At 41.3% G+C, this 25,613-nt stretch overlaps 1 protein-coding gene across 6 annotated transcripts in view; it reads left to right on the top strand.

Moving 5' to 3' along the window:
• Positions 1 to 4,362: 4,362 nt before the first annotated feature.
• HERC4 (HECT and RLD domain containing E3 ubiquitin protein ligase 4) overlaps positions 4,363 to 25,613 on the top strand; it is a 37,667-nt gene continuing 16,416 nt past the window's right edge. For 4 of the 6 annotated variants that reach the window (XM_075423105.1, XM_075423102.1, XM_075423106.1 and 1 more), the window contains exons 1-14: positions 4,363 to 4,446; positions 5,328 to 5,483; positions 6,740 to 7,031; positions 9,679 to 9,838; positions 11,187 to 11,263; positions 15,138 to 15,359; positions 16,857 to 16,948; positions 19,995 to 20,125; positions 20,942 to 21,102; positions 21,487 to 21,563; positions 23,678 to 23,802; positions 24,323 to 24,382; positions 24,908 to 25,019; positions 25,364 to 25,553. In XM_075423105.1, coding sequence (XP_075279220.1) covers positions 6,806 to 7,031; positions 9,679 to 9,838; positions 11,187 to 11,263; positions 15,138 to 15,359; positions 16,857 to 16,948; positions 19,995 to 20,125; positions 20,942 to 21,102; positions 21,487 to 21,563; positions 23,678 to 23,802; positions 24,323 to 24,382; positions 24,908 to 25,019; positions 25,364 to 25,553 — 1,633 coding nt within the window. In that variant the 5' untranslated portion in view covers positions 4,363 to 4,446; positions 5,328 to 5,483; positions 6,740 to 6,805. Of the gene's footprint in view, positions 4,447 to 4,913; positions 5,074 to 5,327; positions 5,484 to 6,739; positions 7,032 to 9,678; positions 9,839 to 11,186; positions 11,264 to 15,137; positions 15,360 to 16,856; positions 16,949 to 19,994; positions 20,126 to 20,941; positions 21,103 to 21,486; positions 21,564 to 23,677; positions 23,803 to 24,322; positions 24,383 to 24,907; positions 25,020 to 25,363; positions 25,554 to 25,613 lie in introns of those variants that run through there. The other 2 variants (XM_075423104.1, XM_075423103.1) reach the window with 2 other exon arrangements.

Genomic DNA, 25,613 nt, shown 5'->3' with positions numbered 1-25,613 from the left:
TGTGCCTCTTTGTTCTCCTCAGTGCAGGCTGCTACCTTTCCGCCTGCTCTTTACGAAATAGTAAGAAGGCTAATTTTAGGGTGCTTCATCATCCTGCCATGCAAAGACACAGTGTCATGTCAGAATCAGCAGCATGTGGCACCACTTGGAGCTGCTATTTTATAAGCTGAGATTTAGCGTATTCTCAAATTGGTCTCTGCAGGCCAGAACTGGCTCAATTATTGATCTTGTATTCCTGTAGGATTGCACCCAAAAATCAAAGATCAGTTTTGGCCTCACCAAAAGCCCAGTTTAATGACATGGGAACCAGTGTCTCATCATCCAACACTTAAACTAAAAAACCCAAAAGATTAGGTGGGAATTTCCTGGTGTTCAGTTAGCACCTAGCCTGCTGATCTAACAAAAAAAAAAAAAATCATGTAATACCGTTGAAACATCACTACAATAGGAAGAGAATGTGCCCGGTGTGGGAAGGGGCTGCACTCCCAACCCTCTGTGTAGGATGCTCAAAAATGTTCAGCATCTTCAGCTCCAGCCTGCAGGTGCCTGAGCACTTGTGTGGCTTCTGCCATACTGCCAGGACATAGGGCAGTCACTCTGAGTGCCAGCTGCAGTTTGTGTGGGCTTGGGGATGCTGGATCCACACAAGAGTTAGTGAGCGCAAGAGCTTCAGACCTGCTGCACAGGTCAGCTTGTTTCCTTCATCGTAGTCTTCCTGTCCACGATTCATCCTCGTCCTTCACTGCTTTTCCATTCTCTTTACATCTGTCATCCTATGAATAGCATTCTTTTGGCTATTTCAGCTATATTTTGTGGCCCAAGAGTTGAAGGGAATGGGGTGTTGCAGGTTTTTGGTTTTGCATATCTTATTGGAAGGTATGACTCCTCAGCTTATCCTTAAACAGCTCCTCGAGTTAGACATAGGACTTGCAATATTGTCGAGTTAGTATTTATGTAGTGATTTATCTTCACAAACAGGTAAAAAACAGTTCATTTTCTTTCACCATGTTGCCATCAGTTAATAAATAATTAGTCTTACTGCTAAGTGCATTTGAGCTAACCAGAATCATCACAGTCATCAGGGTGGGCAGACAGAAAACAAAAACATGCCCAGCTATAAAGTGGCAGAGCACATAAAATGTGCTCCGTGTGTATGTGTGAGTTATGTCTGTCTGTCTACATAGGCACTTTCATTATTTCACTAACATCCGAATATTAATACTGTGAAGAGCATAAGGATAAAATGTAAAACTGGAACAGCATAAAAGGGTCTGAACGTCCCTTGTTTGTAAGACTATTTGCATTCTAAAGCCTTTTCTTTGTCTAAATCAAGAATATTCTGTACAAAGGCTTCACACAAAGGTTAGTAATTTCTCACAGAAGAATGCTGACATCTCTAATTTCATGTTATCAGCTGTTCTGGACACCCATTTCCATTTTCTGTAGTCCGTGACACATCAAAGTATAAAACAAAGCGGTTTGAAGTGAGAAATTAATGTTTATAAAGTATGGACTGACTGTTGCCAGAAGGAAATGGAGGCAGAGAGTAGAGTCCATCTCTGTTATTAGCTATACAGAAAGTTTATTCCATAACACAGTAGCCTTCAAAAGCATGTATATTAACTGAAAGATGTTTTCCACTAATAAAGCATAAAGTATATATTAGTAAACACTGTATATGTTTTTTTTCCATGTTTTTATTATCTGAATCGGTGATTAACTGGAGTACAATTTAAAAACCACAATTGTGCTGACAGTAGCCAAGCATTGCTATTTTAATAATGGCAGGGCAACTGAAAATAGTTTCCTGCTTGTTATGACCATCAGTAAGAAGACTGCACAATTGTAATAGGAAACCCTCTGTGCTAAGGCACTTAGAAGCAATAAATCCTTTCCCTGAAGTTAACTGGATTTTATGTTTCTTGTTTTCACTGGACTTTGCATCACTGCAAAATACTGTATATTTTACAAGTACTAGAACGGACATTGGGGATTTTGAGGTGCAAGCATGCTCACCCATGGTTCTCTTGACCATGGCAGCTACAGAACCCCATTTTGGCAGATTCAATGCCAGTGGATGCAGAATTGGTTGTACTGAGTGGCCGAGAGTCCAAGCAGTGATGTGGCTTTGGAGCAGGTCCTGCCTTCCCCCCACTGCCTGGGTATTTCTAGCCCCATGAAGGAAGAGGCTTTCTCAAGGCATTAAGACAGGCACGATACAGCTTCTCTGGCACAAAGAAAATTTGCTAAGATAGGTAGTAAGTGGAATAAAAATATGGCTTATGCTTTATTTGAAGACATATTTGAATTATTTAACTTACAGTAATCTGATTTTATGACTAAAATAATTCTTTTAAAAAATACTTATATCTGTTACAGAAGGAAGTTGAGATTTGTGCAACATTGTATCTTGTTTCATGCTTTATATATTTCTTATTTAATGCGTTAGGCCAGTGATACCAAAATACTTTTCTATGTAAAAAGTGTACTGGGCATATAACGTTCTCTTCAAGTACGTGGACATATCCCCACATGCTGGTCAGAGGACACATTGCACAATGAGTGACAGTATTTAAGATCTACTTCACAATGTAATTATTCGCAGTTACTGCTCTGGTGGTCTCCAAATAAACGGAAAGGAAGTTCAGAACATAACGGATGAAATGTTTTCCTCTGTTTGCGGTGTGTAACAGCTACTGCCAACCTTCCCTTCTTACATGCAGAATGGAAAAGGCAGATCACTCGTGTATCTCCTTTAAAGAACAAACCTGTGTATTTGCTGCCCTGAAAAGTGCTGCGTCATTTAGCCTTTGTCAGCTTTGCAGCTATCCCATTTTCTGTATAAATTTAGTACTTCTGGTTTGGAACTCTACTGATGAATTTACAACCAGAAATCCTGAGAAGTCCCATAGAATCTTACCTATTTCAATACACAAAGGAGTGTTTAATGGCTGGAGCAAGACATCCCATTTGTTGCTTTTTTAAAATATCTTCCACTACAGGGCAAAACGGCACCAAACACAGAACCCCTCCTCCCCACAGTTTGCAAAATCCCTGGCTGTGAAGTGTGCCTGGCCCTGGCCGTTTTCACTTCCTGACCCACAGGAAGGTGGATCCCAGAACTGCTGTAGAGGGCACACTAAACAAGGAAATCCCACTTGGGTTCCCAACCTGGCCCACTCACATAAATTGCAATGGATTTTCCTCTCAGCACTAACCAAAATCCTAGGAAAAAAGCTGGCAAATGTGCTAGCGTGTAAGCTTATCTTTAGTTGCTCCGCTTGCGGTGTGTGTGTAGTGAAAAAAACGCCTCAGCGTGACCGCCTCGTGTACGCTCTGGCACGGAGAAAAGCTTGGAACACGAATGCAGAGCTGAGCAAACCGTGCTCATTTCTCCCGGAGGGGTACAGCGAACACCCGCAACCAGGAGGGCCGGCGGCTGGGATGGCGGTTGCGCCGGCGCTGGCTCTGCTGCCTGGCGCTGTGGCAACCCCAGCTGGGTCACCCTCGGGGAAGAACTCCGTCGTGTCAGAAGCTAATGAGAGGTAATTGGGGTATGAAGGAGGGTTTGTTCCCGGCTCTCCCTGGCAGACGCAGCTCCTTCCGGCTCACTGATGTCATTCTCTTCGTGCCCTCAGAGATCAAGCAAAGGCTTCTGCCCATCTCCGTAGATCACGGATAAGGAACAGCAACACGCGGCCGAAACTCTGAAACCTCTCCGCAGGGAAGGAGAAGCGGGCCGTCGCGGGGACGTCTCCTCTGCAAACTCAGAGCGAGTGATCTGCCCCAGAACATACTCAATTTTTTAATTCTTGATTTAAACGTAGTGACGTAACACGACGATGGCATGTTCTAAAGCTGCCGTATTTTCTGCCCTCCTTTGTCCCCAAACCAGAACGCTCCCGCGCGGGGCGCCCGAGCTAACGGCAACCTCCCGCAGCCAGCTCTGCGCCCCGGGACGGCGAAGGCCCCGCTCCAGCGCTTATCGCTTCACCGTCCTGCTCCTCGGTTCCTCCGTCGCCAGCTCCTCGCCCGGCCTCCGCCCAGCTCAGCGGCGGGAACCGGGGCCACGCCGCGGCTCCGGCCGGCGCCCCCCTGCCCGCCTCGCCTGGACACCCGGGCGGCACAACCGCGCCGCCCCGGGCCCCTCGCCCGCTGCCGAACCCCGCCGAGCCTCGGGCTGACGTCACGCCGCGCCGCCGCTGCGTCACCGCCCCTGACCACGAGGCCGGCGGGGAGGGAGGGAGGGGCGCGGCAAAGCGGTGGCGCTGCGGCCCCGCCCGCTGAGCGCGCGCCTGCGCAGGAGAGGCGGCCGGGCCCTGTCACCGCTCTGTGGTGGGGTCGCGCGCGCCCTCGCGGTGGCCGGCGGGTGCCTGCGGCGGGCGGGCCGAGCTTGGGCGCGGCCTCGCGGGGCGCGGAGCGGGCCGGAGCTCCTCGCCGCCGCCGGTGAGTTCCGCCGGGGCCGCCGTGCGCCGCCGGACCTCCGCTGACCCCGGCGCCGCCGCCCTTCGGCCCCGCGGGGCGGACGGGAAAGCGCACGGGGCCGCGCTCGGGCGGCGGGGCCAGCGCTCGGGCGGCCGCGGGAGCGGCGCGGGGCGGCCGTGGGCCGGGGCGGTTGGGACCGTTAGGGGCGACGCCGCTCAGCAGCCGCGGGGCGCGCTGAGGGGACCTCGGCGCCTGGCGCCGCCCCCTCGGAACGGGCGGAGGCCCCGCTCCGGCCGCCGACCTGCGCTCCCCCGCCTCGGCCCCGCCCGCGGCCGCGCTCGCCGGGCCCCGGGGAGGAGAACCGTTCAGGCGCGGGCGGGCTGCATTGGGCGGTGTGGCGGCGAGGGCGGGCGGCGCGCCGCTCGAAGGGGCGGGCGGCACAGCGCTGTGAGGGCGCGTCCGTGCCCGGGAGGGGGCAACGGCACGGCCCGCTCCCGCCTGCGGAGAACGTCCGGGCGTTCCTGCGGCGCCGGTGCCCGCTCCCTGCTCGCACCGAACGAGCTGGGTGGTTTCGCTCGCCTTCCCTGCTTCGTCTCGGCGCTGGGCGGCTTTTGACGTCACGCGCGGTAGTGTCCAGCAGCTGTCGCCGTGAGTTGGCTTTCGTGACTCCGTACGGGTGTTAAATACTGCTGTCAGTCGAGAGCAAAGTACAAAACTTCTTTGGCTGCCGACGCTTAAAGAAAAACAAAACCAAACCCCCGCCTGCTATGGAAGTCCACGTCGGTTTCAGTAGAAATGGGAATTTTTCTTCTTTTTGCCCCCCTGGAGATGGAGGTGAACCCTGGCAACAGAAACCTTGAAGCGCTGTAGTCACACGTCGTTTCTACCTTCTTGTGTTGCAGGTTGGAGCTTGCGTGGCAGACACTGCTACAGACGTGTGAAGTTTGCTGTTGCGTAGCTATGTCTGAACCAAAGACGTCTTCGTGTTGATGTCCCCTGCTGAACGTGGTAGGATATAGCTAGGAAAATATTTGATCATGCGTCATCTCCTGAGATAGGTAAACAGAACGCAATATATTTTAAGCTGTTTGACTATTTTGTGGTGGGTTTTTTTTTTATGAGATCACAAAAATAAGCATCTTGTTTACTGCATTTTGACTTCTGCGGGGAAAAATAGTGCCTCCTGTTGTGCTGGGAAGATTTCTGCCCTTCTTTGGTGAATGTAACACTTTGGTGTTAACTGATGGCTTGCTTCTCTGAGCAGTTTTATATTTACGCAGTTTATAGGTGTTACGACCCTGCAGAGTGTAAGATTGAATGCGTTTGTAGTGCCTTGTATTCCACATTCCAGTACTCATGCTGTCTTCCAAATAATGATCACAGATGAAAATTTATAGCAATTTTACATTGTATCGCATTGATTTTTAAATTGCTCTGAAATTACGGGGAAATGTACTGTCACAGAAGCATAGTGTAAGTAATAGTGAAAACATTGCCATAAATTCTTAATCATCTGAAGTACTGAAAATGAAAGAGGTGTAGCTTTGTATCATTTCTGGACAGGCACACAGTCTGTCAGCATGTATACTGGTAATTGCAATTTAGGCATTACGGGTGGGGGTTGCATAAGGGAGTTTGCATATGTGGCCTTCCGTTACTGCAGAGTAACTGTGAAGCTGTAGCCTTTGTGGGTTGCAGTGCAAGACTGGGGAGTTGGGTTTCAGCTATTTATTTTCTCTTAAATTTTAAGTTCAGTTGACTCATAGTTGTTTAAATGTAATGATTGACACATCGTATTATTCTTTGTGTTGCATAACTGGATTGATCAGAGCTGACCAATTTTTTCCAAGCTGTGAGTCAAGTGTTGTATTTGGGCATGATCTTGAGGCAGTACACAGTGCCTTTGGGAGTCATGCAGCTCCTTTTTGTAAAGAAATTAGCCTGTGCTGTCTCTTCAGAAGACGTGTGAGGTCGTTTCCACTGGCTAGAATTGGTTGTGACTGCTGTTTGTACAGATCTGGATTGGGGATTAGAGAAGTTTTACAAAGAATGCTATTTTAAGTTTTTGAAACAAAGTTTTGTAAAACCGAGGACCTGCACATCTTAGAAGTTGTATCTGAAATGGGAAGGAAAGCATTGTACTGCAGAGATAACGTAAGTACTGTTCAGGAGGGTAAATCACACTCTTAAAAATTGTTCAGTGTTTCAATATATTGGTATATAGAAAGTAAACTTGCAGGTTACATGCTATGTAAAAGACAACATAAACATTCGGGACGACACTGAAAAACTATATATTTTTTTTTTTTAACAGCTACGAAGAAGGGATATTCTGGAAAAGTGAAGCTGGAAGATCTCTGTGATCAAGAGAAGCATAAACATGTTGTGCTGGGGAAATGCATCCTTTGGACAGCTTGGATTGGGTGGAATTGATGAAGAGATTGTTTTAGAACCCAGAAAAAGTGACTTTTTCTTAAATAAAAGGGTCAGAGATGTAGGATGTGGACTGAGACATACTGTTTTTGTCCTGGATGATGGGACTGTTTATACATGTGGATGCAATGATCTAGGACAGCTAGGGCATGAAAAAGCCAGGAAAAGACCTGGTAAGTTTAGAAGTAATGAATTATGGGGAGTACGTGTGGTTGCGCATGTATTTTTTGTGTCGTTCTGCTATGTCAAACCCGAGACTGCCAGTGTCTGCGCATGTACTGAATTGTATGCACAGTAGTTCTTCCAGAAATGGGCATATTTTTAACTTGAAAAGCTTTCCTTTGCTTGGATTGCACCTTGTGACAGTTAGAAACAACCAACTGTGAAACGTGGCTGACCCCCATATTTTTGCCTGCTGTGCAGCTCGACAGTGCCACTAGTTTTTATTTCCAGCATGGAATCAATTGACCTAAGGCTGTGAGAGACTCAGTGGCTGTTTATAATCTCAAGGGGAGGTGACCTGCTTCAATACAGGCGTTAGCATTGGACTATATGTATGGGTTTGGCTGCTGGAATATGGTAGAAATTAATATTTGGCCTACCATAGTTTAACATGCTGTGTGTTTTTAATTGTCTAATATATGATGTAGAGCAGGACTGATTAAAGCAATTTTCTTAATTTTCTTTTTTTTTAAGAACTAAAAATAGAACTTCTGATAAAAGACTTTTCAGCATATGCAGTGTTACAGGAAGAAGACCTGAAAAAGCCTAAAGAATGCAGTGTAAAACTTCTTTGGGCTTTTTTCTTGCCGTCTATGTTACGTGCGTGTTTCTGCTTCTTGCGAGTGCAGTTCTATAGCAGAAGTGGGTAAACATCTTGCAGGGACTGCAGAGGAGTGTGCACATGGGCTCCCTTCAGAGCTGTGCATGTGAGTCATATCTGCGTGCTACTGAGAGGTGTGGAACAGCGCTTCTGACAGTGCTTATGGTATAACGTAAGCGAACCGAAAAGGCTTAGTAAGAGTTTATTCTAATCACTGCTATAGCAATTTTACAAGTTACTTGGTACAGTAATTGATACAAATATTTCAAATGGAAGTAAGGCATTAGGCAGTATTTCAGTAGTTCTCCTTTATTCAGAGTTTCATATTTGGTGCCAAGTAGTGATTTTTTTGTGTAGTTGATATGTAACTTATTAAAACTAGTTTGGACTTCTGTAAGTCTTGTATGAGCTTTCTTATGTAATGGACAAACACCTACTATAAATCTTTTTTTTTTTTTTTTTTTTTTAATTATTCTCAGACACAGCAGTCATGAGGATTGTAATGTTCTCCTCTGTAGTTTTTCTTTCATTTGGAGATTACTGACGATACTGTTGAGTGTTCTAATGTGAAGTCAGTGCATTGGGATAACTTTACTTGTGCAGCCTAAAGAGGCTCAGTATCTTTACGAATGGATGAATGCTGTCTTTTGAACGTATTTCTGCTAACTGAAGATAATTTTGTCACTGACTGCATGTCTTTGCCACCTCCGTGTCACCAGTGGCACTATTTAGTTGTGCCTTCCCTCTTTCATCCCCACAGAGCTCTGCTTGCCGTAGGGATTGTATGAATGTTCCTTCATCCATGTTAGGCGAAGTCAGCCTGGTTGGTTTAGCAGAAGGTAGTGTAGCCAATCTGCATGCTGTTGCCTGAACTGGAGCGTGCTTGCGTGATCTCTGCAAGTGGCAGAGCTGTGGAGGCCATAGTGGGCTGAATTGGGGTGGTAAACTCTTTAATCGGACCAAGTGTTTAAAAAAAATTGTTTGCTGCCTGTGTTACTTTATTTTGGAAACTGTGTGACTGTGGTGTTGTAGATACTATTAGCTACATTTTGAAATTGACTTAGGCTGTGCTAGGCTGTGTTTACAGTGCATGTTACATTGAAGATACACAGGCTTTTTCAGTGGTGTGCCATTCTTGGGCAGGAATAGAATGTATGTGTTTGAAATTGGGCATAAAATGTCTGAGCAGGCTCTTATTTAAGGGAACTGTTGAAAATTCCAACCCTAATGATAGGCCCTGATGGCATTTCTCCACTTTACTGTTGATGAAATGAAAATATTAGACTTCTGATCACAAATCGTAAGCATTTCATTCGAAATGAAAATATTAGACTTCTGAGCACAAATCGATTGAGGTTTTCCAAACGCATTGGAATGTATTGATGCAGACTGCTGGAAAAAAATCACAGATATTTTAGTGTTTGCTTTTCGGAGGTGTGCACTATATATCTAGAAAAATTACTCTTTGGGGTCTGTTTCTACAGTATTTTGCATTATAAAGAGGACATTGTGTAGTTCATTGCAAAATCAGTAGCTTTAGTCTTTAATTTGCCCTGCCTTGTTTTGCAGGCTTTTTTGTTAATAATGAATAGGTGAATTTAATTTGTTGTGGTGGAATGTTTTCCTCTTACATAATGTCTACACGTGTAGTCATTTGACAGTAATCTATTTGACCTTAATGTTAATTGAGTTTCTGCACTCATTTTCAGATGGCAAGATTAGAAGGAACCATTATGATCAAGCTGCAGTTTTAGTGCACTTCTGTATATTGCCCCAGATACAGTTGTTGTCTGGTTACCTTGGTGTGTCAAATTTAGCTTACTTCTAGAAAAGCTGCTTATAATTTTAAATAAAGGATGTTTCGGTAGACCTCTGGGCTTACTTCAGTGTCATTTCAGTTGGTATCTTGGTACTGAGTATAACTGTCTTCAACAAGGCTACCTTTCTAGTAGCTTTTTGCTTTTAAACAACTAACTTTTTTTTTTTTTTTTTCCTAGAGCACGTTGGTGCACTGGATGCCCAAAATATTGTAGCTGTATCGTGTGGAGAAGCCCACACTCTTGCCTTAAATGACAAGGGTCAGGTATATGCTTGGGGCCTGGCTACTGATGGACAGCTTGGCTTGCCGGGAACAGAAGAATGCATCAGAGTGCCCAGGTTAAAAATAATTAGCATATAATAAGTTATTTTTCTGGAAAACGAATGTGCTGAAATCGCACTGGTTAAGCAGTTCTGCTGTTAGAATTGAAAACACGCATTAGAAGCTGTATTCTAGATGTGGCACTTGCATGCTGTAGACAGTTTCTCAAACAGTCAGATTATGTGAGAAATGTGTTATGGGTTGGTTTGGTTTGCTGGGTTTTAGTTTTTCTTCTTTAACAGTCAGCTACTGAGAATGAGAGTTACGGTGGAAAAGTAGGATGGGTATTTTAAGAATGTAAATGGGGATTGCTAACTGCCTTTTAAGAGAAGTCAGAGAAATAGAACGTTAAGCTTTCAAAACCAGTTGTGGGAGTACATTTGAAGAAGGTACGTTTGCTATCTGATCTTTGTACTTCAGTTTTCACCCTGAGGTTTTTTAGCTGTGATCAAATAATACGCCTTCTAGTTATAAAAATGAATGCTAGCCGGATTCAGTTGCTTGTTTTCAGAATGCTGTAAGCATTCCAGCGAGCTGAAGTCCACATTTTTACTGTGATGAATAGGTTCACTGGAGTCAGTGCAACTGTCTGTAGCAAGAAGTTTGTATGTTTGCAAGCTGGAGGTTTTCTAATTTTCTCTTTTTTATGTAGGAAAAGGACACGTGAAAGTAACAATTCCTTGGAACGTCAGTAATTTATAGTTTTATCATGGCTATCTGACCTGTAGAAATGTGAAAGACATAAATAACTAATATAAAGGCTATTTATTCAAATTAAACAACCCACAGGCCTTTTAGAAACCCCTGTTTTTCTCATCAAAAGTTGAAAGCATGCTAGATTTAAGGCACATTTGTATGTATTTGCAAATTCTTTATAATGTTGCACAATACTTAATAGCTCTGTGAGCTGAAGGTTTGATTGAAGTTAATGTTGGTAGAGATGAAAAATTGAATGTTCAAATTTTAACAGAAAGTAATTCAGTCTTTAATATTGATGTGAAGAAGATTGTAAAACCTCTTTTCTTGTGGAAACTAGAAAGTAAGAATCATTTTCTTCTTGCATTCAATACTAAGTGACATTTCCTTCCTAGCATGTGAACCTCCTTAATTCTTTGTTATAGTCTTTTACTGACTTTGTTAATTTGAAAATAAAATGGAACCTGTCCTTGAAAGTATTAGAAATGAAGTAGTTTTGACTTGAGACTTTACTAAATACCTTCTAATTAAAGTTAGGATATTTAAATTAGTTTCATATATACTTCAGTGAAAAGGATTTACTTTTTGTATATTACCCTTTGGTGTGACTTGATATTTCATACCATGCCCTAGTAGTTTAATTCTTTCTCTGTTTTCTTTCCCCAATAGAAATATTAAAAGCTTATCAGAGATCCAAATTGTTCAAGTTGCTTGTGGTTATTATCACTCATTAGCACTCTCAAAAGGTAAGCCAAATTTTTCTGAAGTTTTGTGTAATTTCTTACCAGGTAATTCTAAAGATTTCAACATTTATTTTATCTTTTTTTAAAAAGGAAATTTAAAAAAAAAAACATACGGCCACTTAACACAGATCCCATTTCACCTTGGTAGGAGAAGTGTACAAAAAAATGTTGTGTTGTTCTGCTTTTTTTTCTTATGCTCTTTTACTTTTAATCATCTTGCTTTCATGTAGCTTCCTTTTTAAATTCATTGTTGTTTCTCGCCTTTATTTGGTCCCATTTCTTTTTCGTCCTGCTAGCAAGCCGCTTTGTCACTAGTTTGTTTTAACCTGTAACTTCAAGTTACTGAGGCTTGCAGGCAACGACTTCATTATCTGCTTTTCTGTTGCAAAGCTTCTGTTTTGTTGGTGCTTCTATAGTGAAAATGTAATGTCGCATTATAACCCACCTTTCAAAAGGCTGAAACACCTGTCCTCAAAATTTTGCTGGGGCTATGAGAACATACTTGGTTGGCCTCACTGGTATGAGAGTGTTGCATGTCTAGTTAGTATAGCTGTCTGGAAGTGAATATTAATTAAAATTGGCTGCCTGTTTGTTTCCTTGTGACAAAGGAGAGTTGTGGCCAAAACTTCCATTTGGAAGAAGTGGCTGCGGGATGGCGTTAATGGAAACTTAGAAACTGAAAACAAAATTCCAGAAAGATTGTAAAGTTTGACAGTGTTTCTTAACAATGTGTGGTTAAAATATAAACTAAAGAAGTGTGGGGAGGGAGGTGTTAATTGTCTGCTGAATGATTTTTTTTTTTCTTGAAGTGTAATAGTTTATACTGACTGTAATAGTTTATACTGACTATGTGTGCCTAGATTCTGTATGTGACTTTTCATGGGCGCAGAATGAGTGTTTGCTGTGCCGTGATGTATTCCCAGGCATCTGTACCATTATAACCTAGTGAGATTCCTTTGTTTTCGGGACAGGCAGACAGAGATTTACAAATAAGCCTTCGCCTGGGTTAAGATCAGCAGTAGAGTCTGGGGAGTATCAGAATTTCGCTGTTAAGCGTTCTGTTGGTCAAAGTTGCAAGAATATAATAGGAGTTTGTAATGTAAAATTCCCTCGATGTTTGAAGTAGCTACAAGCTTCAAGCAGAGCATCATTATCCTGTTGCCAGTTCACGAATTTGCAGCTCTCTGTTTCTGTTCTTCACGTGCATTGTAGGGTGTTCTTTTTTCTGCTTGTAAGAGAACCTGCAGAAATATTTGCAATGCAGCAAGGTCAGTCACAGCTGTGGCCTTGAAAATACACCCACACAGGGAGCAAAACGCTATGAACTTACTCGAATTGGACGTTTTGAGAGGAGACATCATATTTTTAAATCTATATATGGGATATTGATCAGGTAGATTAGTTCATGTGATTATAAATGATTGGCATAGGATTTCTTTGGTGTTAGGAAGATTGTTTTGTGTAAAAGTAGTGGTTTGGTTTTTGGGTTTTCTGTGATTTTTGTTGTCTGGTTGGTTTTGGTGTGGCAGTGGTCTTTAAATAAATACATAAAATCTGGGAGACCTGTACCCGAGGGGACGGGCTTCATTGTTTTCTGTCTTGATAAAACTGTAACTAGAAAGATGGAGCTAGCAGAGACATAGGAAACATTACTGCTTGAAGCTAACATTGCTATTTGAAACGTATCATGTTGGCAAAAGCAAAATATCTTTGTGATTAAGTGTTAATTTTTAGGATAGTAAATACCTTGGCAAAACATTGATTGTTCAGTAGAACATTTTCTTTTGGATGCAATCTTAGCATAAATAGCTCTCTCATCTGAGCCACTCTCCATCATCTTTGAGTGCTGAGCCACTCTCCATCATCTTTGAGAGGTCCTGGAGGACTGGAGAGGTGCCCGAGGACTGGAGAAAGGCCAATGTCACTCCAATCTTCAAAAAGGGCAAGAAGGAGGACCCAGGGAACTACAGGCCGGTCAGCCTCACCTCCATCCCGGGAAAGGTGATGGAGCAGCTTATCCTGGAGGCCATCATCAAGCAAGTGGAAGAAAAGAAGGTTATCAGGAGTAGTCAGCATGGATTCACCAAGGGGAAATCATGCCTGACCAATCTGATAGCTTTCTATGATGACATGACTGGCTGGGTAGACGAAGGGAGAGCTGTGGATGTTATCTACCTTGACTTCAGCAAGGCTTTCGACACAGTCTCCCATGATATCCTCCTGGGGAAGCTGAGGAAGTGTGGGCTGGATGAGTGGTCGGTGAAGTGGATAGAGAACTGGCTGAATGGCAGAACTCAGAGGGTTGTCATCAGCGGCGCTGAGTCTAGTTGGAGGCTGGTGACAAGTGGTGTCCCTCAGGGGTCAGTACTGGGCCCAGTCTTGTTTAACTTCTTCATCAACGACCTGGATGAAGAGTTAGAATGTACCCTCAGCAAGTTTGCTGACGACACCAAACTGGGAGGTGTGGTAGATACACCGGAAGGCTGTGCTGCCATTCAGCGTGACCTGGATAGGCTGGAGAGCTGGGCAGAGAGGAACCTGATGAGGTTCAACAAGGGCAAGTGCAGGGTCCTGCACCTGGGGAGGAACAACCTCATGCACCAGTACAGGCTTGGGGTGGACCTGCTGGAGAGCAGCCCTGCGGAGAGGGACCTGGGTGTCCTGGTGGATGACAGGTTAACTATGAGCCAGCAGTGTGCCCTGGCTGCCAAGAAGGCCAATGGGATCCTGGGGTGCATCAAGAAGAGTGTGGCCAGCAGGACAAGGGAGGTTCTCCTTCCCCTCTACACTACCCTGGTGAGACCTCATCTGGAGTACTGTGTCCAGTTCTGGGCTCCCCAGTTCAAGAAGGATGAAGAGCTACTGGAGAGAGTCCAGCGGAGGGCTACAAGGATGGTGAGGGGACTGGAGCATCTCCACTACGAGGAGAGGTTGAGGGAACTGGGCTTGTTCAGCCTGAAGAAGAGAAGGCTGCGAGGGGACCTTATAAATGCCTACAAATATCTGAAGGGTGGGTGTCAGGAGGATGGGGCCAAGCTCTTTTCAGTGGTGCCCAGTGACAGGACAAGGGGTAATGGGCACAAACTGAGGCACAGGAAGTTCCGTCTGAACATGAGGAGGAACTTCTTCTCTCTGAGGGTGACGGAGCACTGGAACAGGCTGCCCAGGGAGGTTGTGGAGTCTCCTTCTCTGGAGATATTCAAGACCCGCCTGGACAAGGTCCTGTGCAGCCTGCTGTAGGTGACCCTGCTTCGGCGGGGGGGTTGGACTAGATGACCCACAGAGGTCCCTTCCAACCCCTACTATTCTGTGATTCTGTGATTCTGTGATTCTGTGATCTGTGATTCTTCAAAATTTTTTTTTTCTTTACAAGGCATCAGATGACATTGTAAACTGTGCTTCATTGACCATATAATTGATACAATATTTTAAAGTTTGAAATATATGTCACTTCAATAGTGTGTGAAAATTAAGCATGTTACCGTATAAAAGTTTAATTGAGGCTTGTGATTGGAAATCCGAAGTTTTTACATGTCCAGTGTGAAATCTCAACAAGATCTCTGCTTAAAAATATATATGGTAGCAGAAGTCCCAATGGAACAGCGTCTTGCTTAGTAATAACCAAACTCAGCCTATCTAAGGCTGATGAAACAGGAATGTTAAGTGCAGTTTTGAAGGTTTTGAATGTCACTTATATCCTTTCAGTCTGATTAAATGTTTGAGTTGAATGTCTGTAAATTACACAAGAATGTTAGCTTCAAAAGTCGGTAATTTCTATGCATTTTCAAACTCAAGTATATTTGAAGAGTAACTGTCTAACTTTTCAGTTTTCTTACAGTAAATAAACTTTATTGACTGTATTTCTTTGTTTAAACAGGAAGTGAGGTGTTTTCCTGGGGACAAAATAAATATGGCCAGCTGGGCTTAGGTTACGAGTATAAAAAACAAAACTCGCCACATGTGATTAAATCTCTGCTGGGAATCCCTTTTGCACAGATTGCAGCAGGAGGAGCTCATAGCTTTGTACTAACTCTTTCTGGAGCCATTTTTGGATGGGGACGCAACAAATTTGGGCAGCTGGGTCTTAATGATGATAATGGTGAGTAATCATTACTTCAGTAAAATTTCATGCTGAAGGTCTTGGTTTGTGAATCTAAAGACAGCAATATTTGTAGAAAAGGAGCGGACAGAACAAAACCTTTGCTGAATATTGTCGAAGAGTGCTGATGTCGTGTGAGATTGCGTAAGGGAGAGAGTTTTCGTCATCAGCTGTTCTGTAGTGAAAATTCTGACAGTGTTCTGTTGAAATTCTAGCCTGCTTGACTTGTTTTCTTTCACTGTGCTGGATTTTTCTGTGACTTAAACTTTCGGAATGGGATTGAATGAAGATACTGTGTAGTAGTTACAGTTTGAAATGATTTTTAGGCAGATGAAATTGCTTGACAACACCAGTAATCTATCAGAACGATTTGGTTGTCCTTAGCAGATATGGTTAAGGCATCTTCATTGTTTTATTGCCATGTGGGTATCTGCTTTCTCAGGCCGCTTTTTATAATCATTCACAGTTTTCAGCTAACCATTTCCAAGATTTCCTCTACTAGGGTATTGATAGTCATTAACGATTTTAAGCAGGTGGTGAGGTTAGACAAAAAATTGTTGCTTTGTTAGCCGTATTATGTTACGTGCACACTATCCGTGCACAGGGCTCCAAGATGGGAGTATATGCTATTAGGTTCCTGCAATACACAGTTTAGTATAGAATAATCTGTAGCTAATTTCATTAATGCAAATTTTCTCACTGGTTCATGGTTCTCAATATCATTGAAAATAAGGAAAATTTGTTGTAGTTAAAATGCGTATGTGAATTAATGCTTTAAGTCTGGTCATACGCATGTAATAAGAATGACGTACTTTTCAGAAATTAAATTTTCATGGGAGACTTCAGCGTTCTTTGGAATATGTATGGCCCCAGGTTTTAGTATATTATCACTTCTCTTTAAAATCTCTTTATGTCTTGATAGGGCCTCTTCCTGGCAACTTAGCGCATCTGACAAATTTTAAGATATTAGCATTAACATTTAAAAAAATTGCCTTTGTGCAACTGGATGACAAAGTTGATTTGCTTTGGTGATGGAGGGAAGTTAGTTGTGCTTCCTAATTATTCAGTGTTCCATTCTATTAAATGTTTACTAATACTGAATGACCAACTGATACCAACTTATAGGAACACTTTAAAAACATGAAGCACATAAACAACTTGAAACAACTGTAATTTTTTTTCTTTTCTCATGGCCAATGGCAGGTCTAACATACTGTTCCATATTTTATGATTTATGTATTGGCATATGATCCTATGCTAGTGAAAATGAAAGTATTTGCTGCAAAGAATTTCAATATAGTAATGTCTCTTGTTTTTTTCTAATAACACTTCCATCTCAAAGACAGATAAACTCAGTCACAATGATTGCATTATGCTGACAAATTTAAAGTGTTTGTTTGCCTGGAACCGAATTAGAATAAATGAGCAAAACTATTTATTTGTTTTCTGATTTTTATTTTCAAAATAAGCAATCTACTGCTGTATTAAACCTTTCAGACAGGTATGCTCCTACGCTGCTAAAGTCACTGAGAACTCAGAAGGTTGTTCATATATGTTGTGGAGAAGATCATACTGCTGCCCTTACAAAGGTACAATATTTAAAGATATGTTTATGCTTTGATTTTTTTTTTTTTTCATGTTTTCCGGAGAAAATGCTACCTGAATAGGAAATGATAAACAAAATTCCACGTAAAATTTCTTCAAAGTTTATTGGATGGAGTTCAGGAAACACTGGAAGAATGGTTAAATATTTGAAAAAACTTAGCAAACACAAGAAATCTTTCAGTAGTTTGAAATTTTTGCCAGAATTGGTGAAATTGAGCACACAAAATACAGCATTTTTGATATGACAGTGCATACTGCATTATTATTGAAATTTAGATTAGTGTATCCTGGAGAGATTAGCTGGTTTCTGACTGTAATGCCTCTAGCATTGCTGTTACCACTGATCAGACCAAGTTAATTTTTAATTTAACTTAAATGCTGGGGGGGGGATCGGCGTGTGTCAGTATTTAAAGTTTTCTTAGTGTATTGCTGTTTGCTGTGGTGGTGGATTAACCCTGGCTGGATGCCCGGTGCCCACCAAAGCCGCTCTGTCGCTCCCCTCCTCATCTGGGCACGGGGAGAAACAATACAACAAAAGGCTGTGGGTCGCGGTAGGGACAGGGAGAGATGACTCACAAATTACTGTCATGGGCAAAACAGACTCAACTTGGGAAAATTAATTTATTGCCAATCAAAAGTCAGAGTAGGATAATGAGGAATAAAAGCAAATCTTAAAAACACCTTCTCCCACCCCTCCCTTCTTCCCGAACTTAGCTTTACTCCCATATTCTCTACCTCCCCTCCCGCAATCAGCACGGGGGACAGGGAATGGGGGTTGCGGTCAGTTCATCACACGTTGCCTCTGCTGCTCCTTCCTCCTCTCTCTCTTCCACTGCTCCAGTGTGCGGTCCCTCACACATGAGACAGTTCTCCATGAGCTGCCCCAGCGTGGCTCCTGCATGGGGTCACAAGTCCTGCCAGCAGACTTGCTCCAGCATGGGCTACTGTTGCGTTGCAGCTATTTACATACTATTGGCAAACCAATAGAAGGAAAATAAGACTTACATAAACCACTAGTAATTATTGTAGTGTGATGTTCTATGAAAAGTTGGTCATTTATTTCAAGGCCAGTTTGAGAAAAAAGCATGTACTCTCTGTCAGTGTGACATGTTCATATAGATGTGTAGGAATTGGTTAAATTAGAGAGCTGAAATGTGTCAAATTGCCTTACACATAACTGTTGGCTAAATGCATCATCTGAAGTCTTATTTTTAAACTGACGTGGAAACTTTAGGAGCAACATAGAATATACAATGCTAGTGCTCTTTCTTACACTCATTTCAGTGACGCATGTAGTATATTTCAAGCATGAAGTGATAAGTACCTTTATTTTGTGGTGGTAAAACAGTACATACACATCTTACTTTAAATAATTGACTCCTCTGCTTTTCTTTCTGTGTTTTGGTAGTTGGATTAGACTTCAACATTTAGGAATAAATCAGTATATATTAACGTTTTGACATTTCTTGCTGTTCATCACTCAATAAAATGTATCAATTTATAAATAGAATATTTGGAGCTTACTGCTGATAGCAGTAGAAAACAATTCTGGCCAGTCAAGGTTTGGGCAAGTGACTAAATACCCATTTCATGTCTGAATCTGTTGAATTTAGAATATTGGTGTAGAAAGCATGAGAACTTAGAAAGTAACTATTTTTAATGTTTTGTTTCTGAAGAAAAGAGTCCGTGTTTGCTTACTTTTGGAAATAGTATGGTTTTTTTAATACATTAGTTTGAATTTTTACACTGCAGCAAGTTAAAAGTTGTTTTGAAGAATGTGATCTGCCTAAATGTGGTCATACTTTTTTTGTTTGTACACACTTAATTTTCTACAGTGAAAGGAAAAGACTGTTCGCAAACAATTACTTTTTGTCCTAAAAATATTCTCTGGCTTTGACTGAAAGAAATGTGGCAACTTTGCAATCCTGAATTGATGTTGATGTGTTGTGCGAGGTTAGGGAAATACAGAATGTAAAGAAAAGAGTAATCTGAAACTTGCATTCTAAGTATTTTTTTTAGTTTGTAGAAGTTAACTCCAAACTTGCTTTAAAGCGGATGGACTCAATGAAGATACTGAGTTTACAGTAAATTTTCTACAGATCATTTATGTCACCCGTTTGTATAGCTCCATTTTCCCTTGCATGATGGACCTTGCAGAATGAAAGGTCTGGATTTCTGTCTTTTGTAGACAGAACTATGTATGTGCGTGAGCATTCTTCAAGTCCTTCTGAAATTCAGAAAAACCTGTCACTGTTTGTTATCCTGATTCAGAGAGTGAGGCTGTTGGTTTTTCTCAGTGGATGCTGTGATTTTAATGATGATTTCCGGCAGAGGTCCAGTTTGATGCAGAGTAGGATTGAATGAAACAGCTTTACAGTTTCAAAGTATTTGAAAATGGAAAGTTTCAAAGTTGTTGTAAGTTGTACAACTTCTGAAAATGTTTCTGGTTGAACATTCTCTTGTTAAAGTTTTTGGTTGATTTATTGATTAAATTAATCAAAAACACTTTTAAAAAATGACTTGCCTTACAACAGTGTTGAAATTTTCTGGTTTCTTAAGCTTTCAAACAATGAAGCTCACTATTTCAGTCATACTCTGCATCATCTGCCTGAGGAAGACAGCTTGCTATTTGGTAATTTAAAATTTGTCTTCAGCATTTAAAAGTTAAGTATACTTTTGTTAATAGTATGAGTTTATATACTGTTGTAGTTCATCAAGAGAACTGGAAAAGAGGAAAAACGAGGATTAGTATCTATTAATGAAACAAGTTAATGGCAGGACTACTGTATAATAATATGAAAATTACAAGAACACAATTTAAAGTGAATAAGGTAATACTTGATAGCTCTGCCATATTTTCATAATTAGTATTAACTTGTGACCCTTCGGTGTCTCAGGGCCCTCTTGTGCACGTCCTTTCCTCACAATTCCAAAATCATCAGACAAGGAGATTTATTAAACCCCTATTTCTGTGAAGTTTTTTGTTCTGAGATATGCTGTCATTTTAAGGCAAACAATTTATTTGTTTAGGAAGGTGGGGTGTTTACATTCGGAGCTGGAGGCTATGGTCAGTTGGGTCATAACTCTACCAGCCATGAGATAAACCCAAGGAAAGTTTTTGAACTTATGGGAAGTGTTGTGACGCAGATCACTTGTGGCAGGTAAGGTCTATTCTGAGCTAGCACTATGAATCTTCTAAATAACTTGTTTTGTATAAAACTTCATATGTATTGTAATGTGAGGTGGTGTTTTTCTTACCCGTTGTGGTTAGGGAAGACAAGGTGGTCTCTAGAGACCTTACTGGGATTCTGCAAACAGTCAACAGAAGAACTAGAGGAAGTTATACTAGTTGAGAGGCTCTGATTTTCTAGACTGAAAGTGTGAGTAATCAGTGTGAAGGTGTTGTTTATTGCTGTCACTTTATCATTTTCTGTTAAAGAACAAGTGTGTCTGGGGAGGTACATGAGCATCACTGAGGATAAGTATAAAATTTGGAAACGTAACTTATTTTGTGAATTACCTGCAGTACTGTACAGCGCTTCGGTTCCTAATGGATTTTTATTGTATGTATTATAATAGCATCCCTGCTAATAGTTTACGTACGTTCAATACTGGTTCTTCCCAGGCTCATTAGGGGAAAGAGGACATCTAGAGTTGAGGGGGTGGGAGAAGAAAGGCGATGCAGCCGGTCTGGTAGCAACTTCAAATTTCTGAACGTGTAGAGTATGCTCTAAAGGTCAGGCTGTGCCTAAGTAGGGGTTCAAGGCAGAACCTGACATCTCCGTTCTGTGAACTTTTCCATGAAAATGGGATATTGCCTGTTGGAGCATAAATGGAGCATTGCCAGTGGCAGTGCATTGCCAATAGGGAAGTGGAGTCTTTGATACTACAGGACCTTTAACAAGGTGTTTAACACAATTCTTAGGCTGGCCTGCACAAATGCTTAGGTTTTTGTTACTGAATTTTGTTTGCCCTAGGCAGCACACTACTGCATTTGTTCCTTCATCTGGAAGAATTTATTCTTTTGGACTCGGAGGTAATGGGCAATTAGGTACAGGAACAACCAGTAACAGGAAAAGTCCCTTCACAGTAAAAGGAAACTGGCTTCCTTACAGTACGCAGTGCCCAATAACCACAGGTAAGTAACATCTGGCGTATTGTCATCTTGGATTCTTGTTCCTTTATAGTGTTTTACAAATCATGAGATTTAAACTAAATATGGGTTAGAATCACATTCTTCCAAACCGTTTGTTGTCACTGTGCTCTGCTCCCTGAAGTTCATTTCTGCTGTAGGAAATACATGCTTGTGCTGTTGGGATAGCTCCTTTATTAGCACTAGAGCTAAAACTTGAAGCTGTTAGCGCTACCTCAGTTAAAGGCAGTCTTCACTGTGGTATTGCAGAGATCTGCGTCAGCGAGGTTGCATAATGAAGGAACCTTTTTCTAACTGAGTGACTGCAGTGTCTTAAACATTTCTCAAATTCACATTTTCACTGTTGTCTGTTTTTCCTTCCTGTTGCAGACAGTGAGGAGTGTTACTGTGTAAAGAGAATTTTCTCTGGTGGGGACCAAAGTTTTGCACACTACTTTTATCCACAGGTAACAAATCAAATATACTTTGGTTCCAAAGTCTGTTAAAGTTAAGTTAAATTTTAGTTTTTCTGATGCATTTTAAAAGATTTTCATATTGAAGGTGTGTAACTACGTGGTAAAGTTCGTTAGAGCAGTGTGAAAGCACAAGACACTAAGTCAATTTAGCAATTGGAGGGCTTGGATCCAGTTATTGAGTGTTAGCTGTCAGAAGCTCTTGAGGTTTTTTGGCATAAGCTGTTTTCCTGAGTGATGGATTAATGCACTTCTTTTCCTTTCATAAAGGAAACCATGATTGAATATTTGAGCTCTTCACCCCTGCCCAGCCCTCCTCAGTAACTCCTGACTGCAGCTATGCTGTTTTCTGTTCTGTACCCATTTTAGCATACCACAATGATGAGGAAACAAATGGAGTTTTTTGCTAGAAGTGATAGATACTGACATAGTTTGTTATGTGATAGTTTTATGCTAGTTGTAAAACTTATGTTGTTTTAAAAGGACACAAATTCATCTGTTTAAATTCTAGTATGGAAAAAAGTCTAGAAGGACTTTACAGTAAAAATGGTAACATGGGAGTATGATGGAAAGGAAATGCTATTAGAGGATGAGTTGGGAGAAAAAGACAAGATGAAAATACATGACTGGATTTGTCTAGGGACTCTTTCCAATATAGCCCAGTAGATACTAGGCCACAGGCATTAATGAAGCATCAGGAGTTGAGTATGTGGGTTGAAAACTAATTTGGACATGAAGGAAAACAGATTTTAGTGGGAAACATGTTTGTTGTCAAGAAAAGCAGAGTACAGGTCAGGCTTGCAGCAACCCTTTGCTCCCACAGCCTGTCCTAGTTGTACAGAATCAACAATTTTTCTAGGGTATTGGGTTTTTTTTCTTTTTTTCCTTCCTCCTTAATTCTGATTGAGTTGTGGTGTCTATTGCTGTCTTTGGGAGAGGCTTGTTTAGCAGGTGTAGACTGGAAAAAATACTCATAATACAGGCTCAAAACTTCTCTGTTAAAACTCCTTTCTTAAAAACCTTCGTATGCAGTTTTCTAATCACTGAAGTAGACTCCGACTGACTAATTGAGGTGAACTGGAGAGTGTATGAATGCGGTTATTGTGTCTTGTTCCATACAAGAAGTATTAGCAATAGATGAACTTTGATGCTGCAGAAGTATGCTTTATGGTACTCCTTAGTTTGGCAATTTGTATTGAATTCTTTCAAAGTTGTGTGAGTACTGTACTCCTGGGACTTGTGTGTCCTTGCCAGTTAAGCGGTCTCAGCCAAAATCTGTTTGTTTTCTCAAGTTAGTTTTTGGGCAGCTCAGTTCCCTGAGTTGTTTTGTTGTGGGTTTAAATGACACTTCTGCTGGACACAAAGGAAACACCAGGAGGGTACAGGATCAGAAGTAATGATTTTTGGCAACAGCTAGTTGTTATTACACGAGTCAGCTATGTGATCAGACTGCACCCTCGGGAGATACATGCTTCCTTTTACTAGTTTAACTTTATTTTTGGTGCTATTTGCCATCTCTTTTCGAACCAGTGCTCCTACTCAAAGCGATGGTCTTGGTTCTGTTCCTCTTTACTGTTGGAAATCTTACTGGAATTCATTTGGTGTGAGTAGCACATCAAAATGCAGCTCACCTGATGGTGCAGTAACGTTCAGAGAAACAAGATTCATTCTCAGAGCAGTCTGATGGAAGTGGGATGGGAGAGCAGCTGTCCAAAAAATTGGATGGCTCACTTTCTGTATGCTCACAGCCTAGCAGTGAGCTGACTGGCTCATAGCGCCTAGGGAGAAGAGGTGTTTGATGCTCTTGTGTAAGGCTTGTTTAGTGTTCGTCTTCTACAAAAGTACTTGTATGTGTAGGGAGTTTACCGTGAAGCAAGCTGTGGTGTGAATTAACACACTAAACCAGATGTTTTTAATGTATGCTCTGCTTTCACAGTGAATGCAGAACTGCTAGAATATAGTGAATTTATCCTTAGGCTTATTTCACAGTAATAGTCTGGGTAGGCAAACTGTCAGTCAATGAAAAGATAAGGAGCTCAACCACAGGACTGATTTTTCTGGAAATCAATTTTGTGTTGCTGATTCTTTATGCTTTCTTTAAAATTTAGAACATGGTGCCACCAGATGATTTTAGGTATTCTGACTTTTTGAAGCAGATCTGGACTGTGAATGAAACATTTATTCAGAAATTGCTGACTTTCCCATCCGGAAGACTTCCCGTAGAGATAGCTAAGTAAGTGATGTTGAGGAAAGAAGTTGTCTTTTGTAATTATAGTTATGAATTTGGCATTAATGGAGCTTTGTACATACATAGCAAAGCTATATTTAATTGCTAGTTTTATTATGCAGAGCTTTTGCTGTGCTTTCATTGTCATGCTTGTCAGGTAGTTTAGATCTTTTAGTCTGTGTCATCTCTGTCAGTTTAGATGACTGTACAAGATTAAGTATCTAGTTGCACATTGAAAATAACAGTATGTGTAAAGGAATGTGAGAACAACTCAAAAAGTTGTTGCTTCTACTTTAATGAAGGAGGATGCAAAGAATTTTAAAACAAATTGCAAAACTTGTTTTGATTTGAGCTGTCTTAAGCATTGATTCTTGAACGGAGATTTGATTTAGTGTTTTTTAGTCACGTTAAAGTCAGAGTTCCATCCTATGTGCAATGTAATTTATTGGGGTTAAGTGTAATTTTTATGCTAATTTGTAAATGGAACACACAATAAATGTAACTTCTTTCATATGAACAATTTCAGTGAAATTGATGGAACATTCTCCTCAGCTGGGTGCCTGAATGGGAGCTTTTTGGCTTTGAGGTAAGTGGTCAGGCTTTTCAACAAGTATTCTCATGAACAGAATTAATAGTGGCTACCTTCCTAGTGTCTCTTGTTTCAACAGTAACACCTTCCCAGCATTTCCTTATCTTGTTACTCTGATACCTGCAGTTTAAGCTTCTAGCTTCTTTACTGCCATGTGGTTTGTCAGCTGGCCTAAATGCAGAATGTCTTCTGCTGATCTTTGGAAGTATGTGCCACCTGGCTGCTACCATGTAAGCCAGCAAAACTTGTTACTTCTCAACCACAGGTTGTATGTAATTCAAGAGGAATATATTGCTCAGGCTGGTTTAGATCCTGGTGTTTTTACACAATTGTCTTGCAGTTAGAGAAGACTCTTTTTTTCAGTTGCTTCAGAGTTCATGTAAGAAATGAAAGTCTGATACTGTGATCTCTCATGTTTTAATTCCTTAGTAAGCAGGGCTAAAGATTCAAGGTGGAAAAAGTTCTTGAGTTACTGAGAATACAAGATTCAGTCCTTTTCTCTGTATTTTTATTTTGCTGCAGTAATGATGATCATTACAAAACAAGCATTAGATTCTCAGGGGTTGATATGAATGCTGCTAGACTACTATTTCACAAACTTATACAGCCTGACCACGCTCATATATCACAACAGGTTTGTGCTGCATATTTTCCTTATGTTTGGGATTATCTTTCTGCATTACACCTATCCAGAAATAATATTGTTATGCTTGCTGTGACCCTTTTAATAACTTTTTTTACTCAGTAGTATATCAACTGAAAATATGTAAAACTGTGTTGTGTTGTGCCAGTTAGGTAACATATTAGCCTATCTTATCTGTCTGTATATTAATATTTAATATACTGCCTTTTTTCCTAAATGTAGAATAGTCTAATTTAAACTATTGATTGTTTTCTGTTTTTTTTTTTAATCTAGATGGGCATTTATTTGAATTCACAGTTGCATTAAAATGAACTGAATTTTATGATCTGCTGTAGGTGGCGGCTAGTTTGGAAAAGAACCTTATTCCCAAATTGACGAGCTCCTTACCAGATGTTGAAGCTTTGAGGCTGTATCTCACCCTACCAGAATGCCCACTGATGAGTGATGCAAACAATTTCACAACGTTAGCTATTCCTTTTGGAACAGCTATTCTGAACCTGGAAAAAGCTCCTCTGAAAGTTCTTGGTAAGAAACTGAGTTCTTTACTGTTCAAACTAAGGATCTCCAGATGAAAATGCATAGAAA

Source organism: Opisthocomus hoazin, chromosome 6 (assembly GCF_030867145.1).
Source record: "Opisthocomus hoazin isolate bOpiHoa1 chromosome 6, bOpiHoa1.hap1, whole genome shotgun sequence".
NCBI lineage: Eukaryota > Metazoa > Chordata > Aves > Opisthocomiformes > Opisthocomidae > Opisthocomus > Opisthocomus hoazin.
Note: the sequence above shows the minus strand (reverse complement) of the source record. Positions and strands in the feature narration are given on the sequence as shown.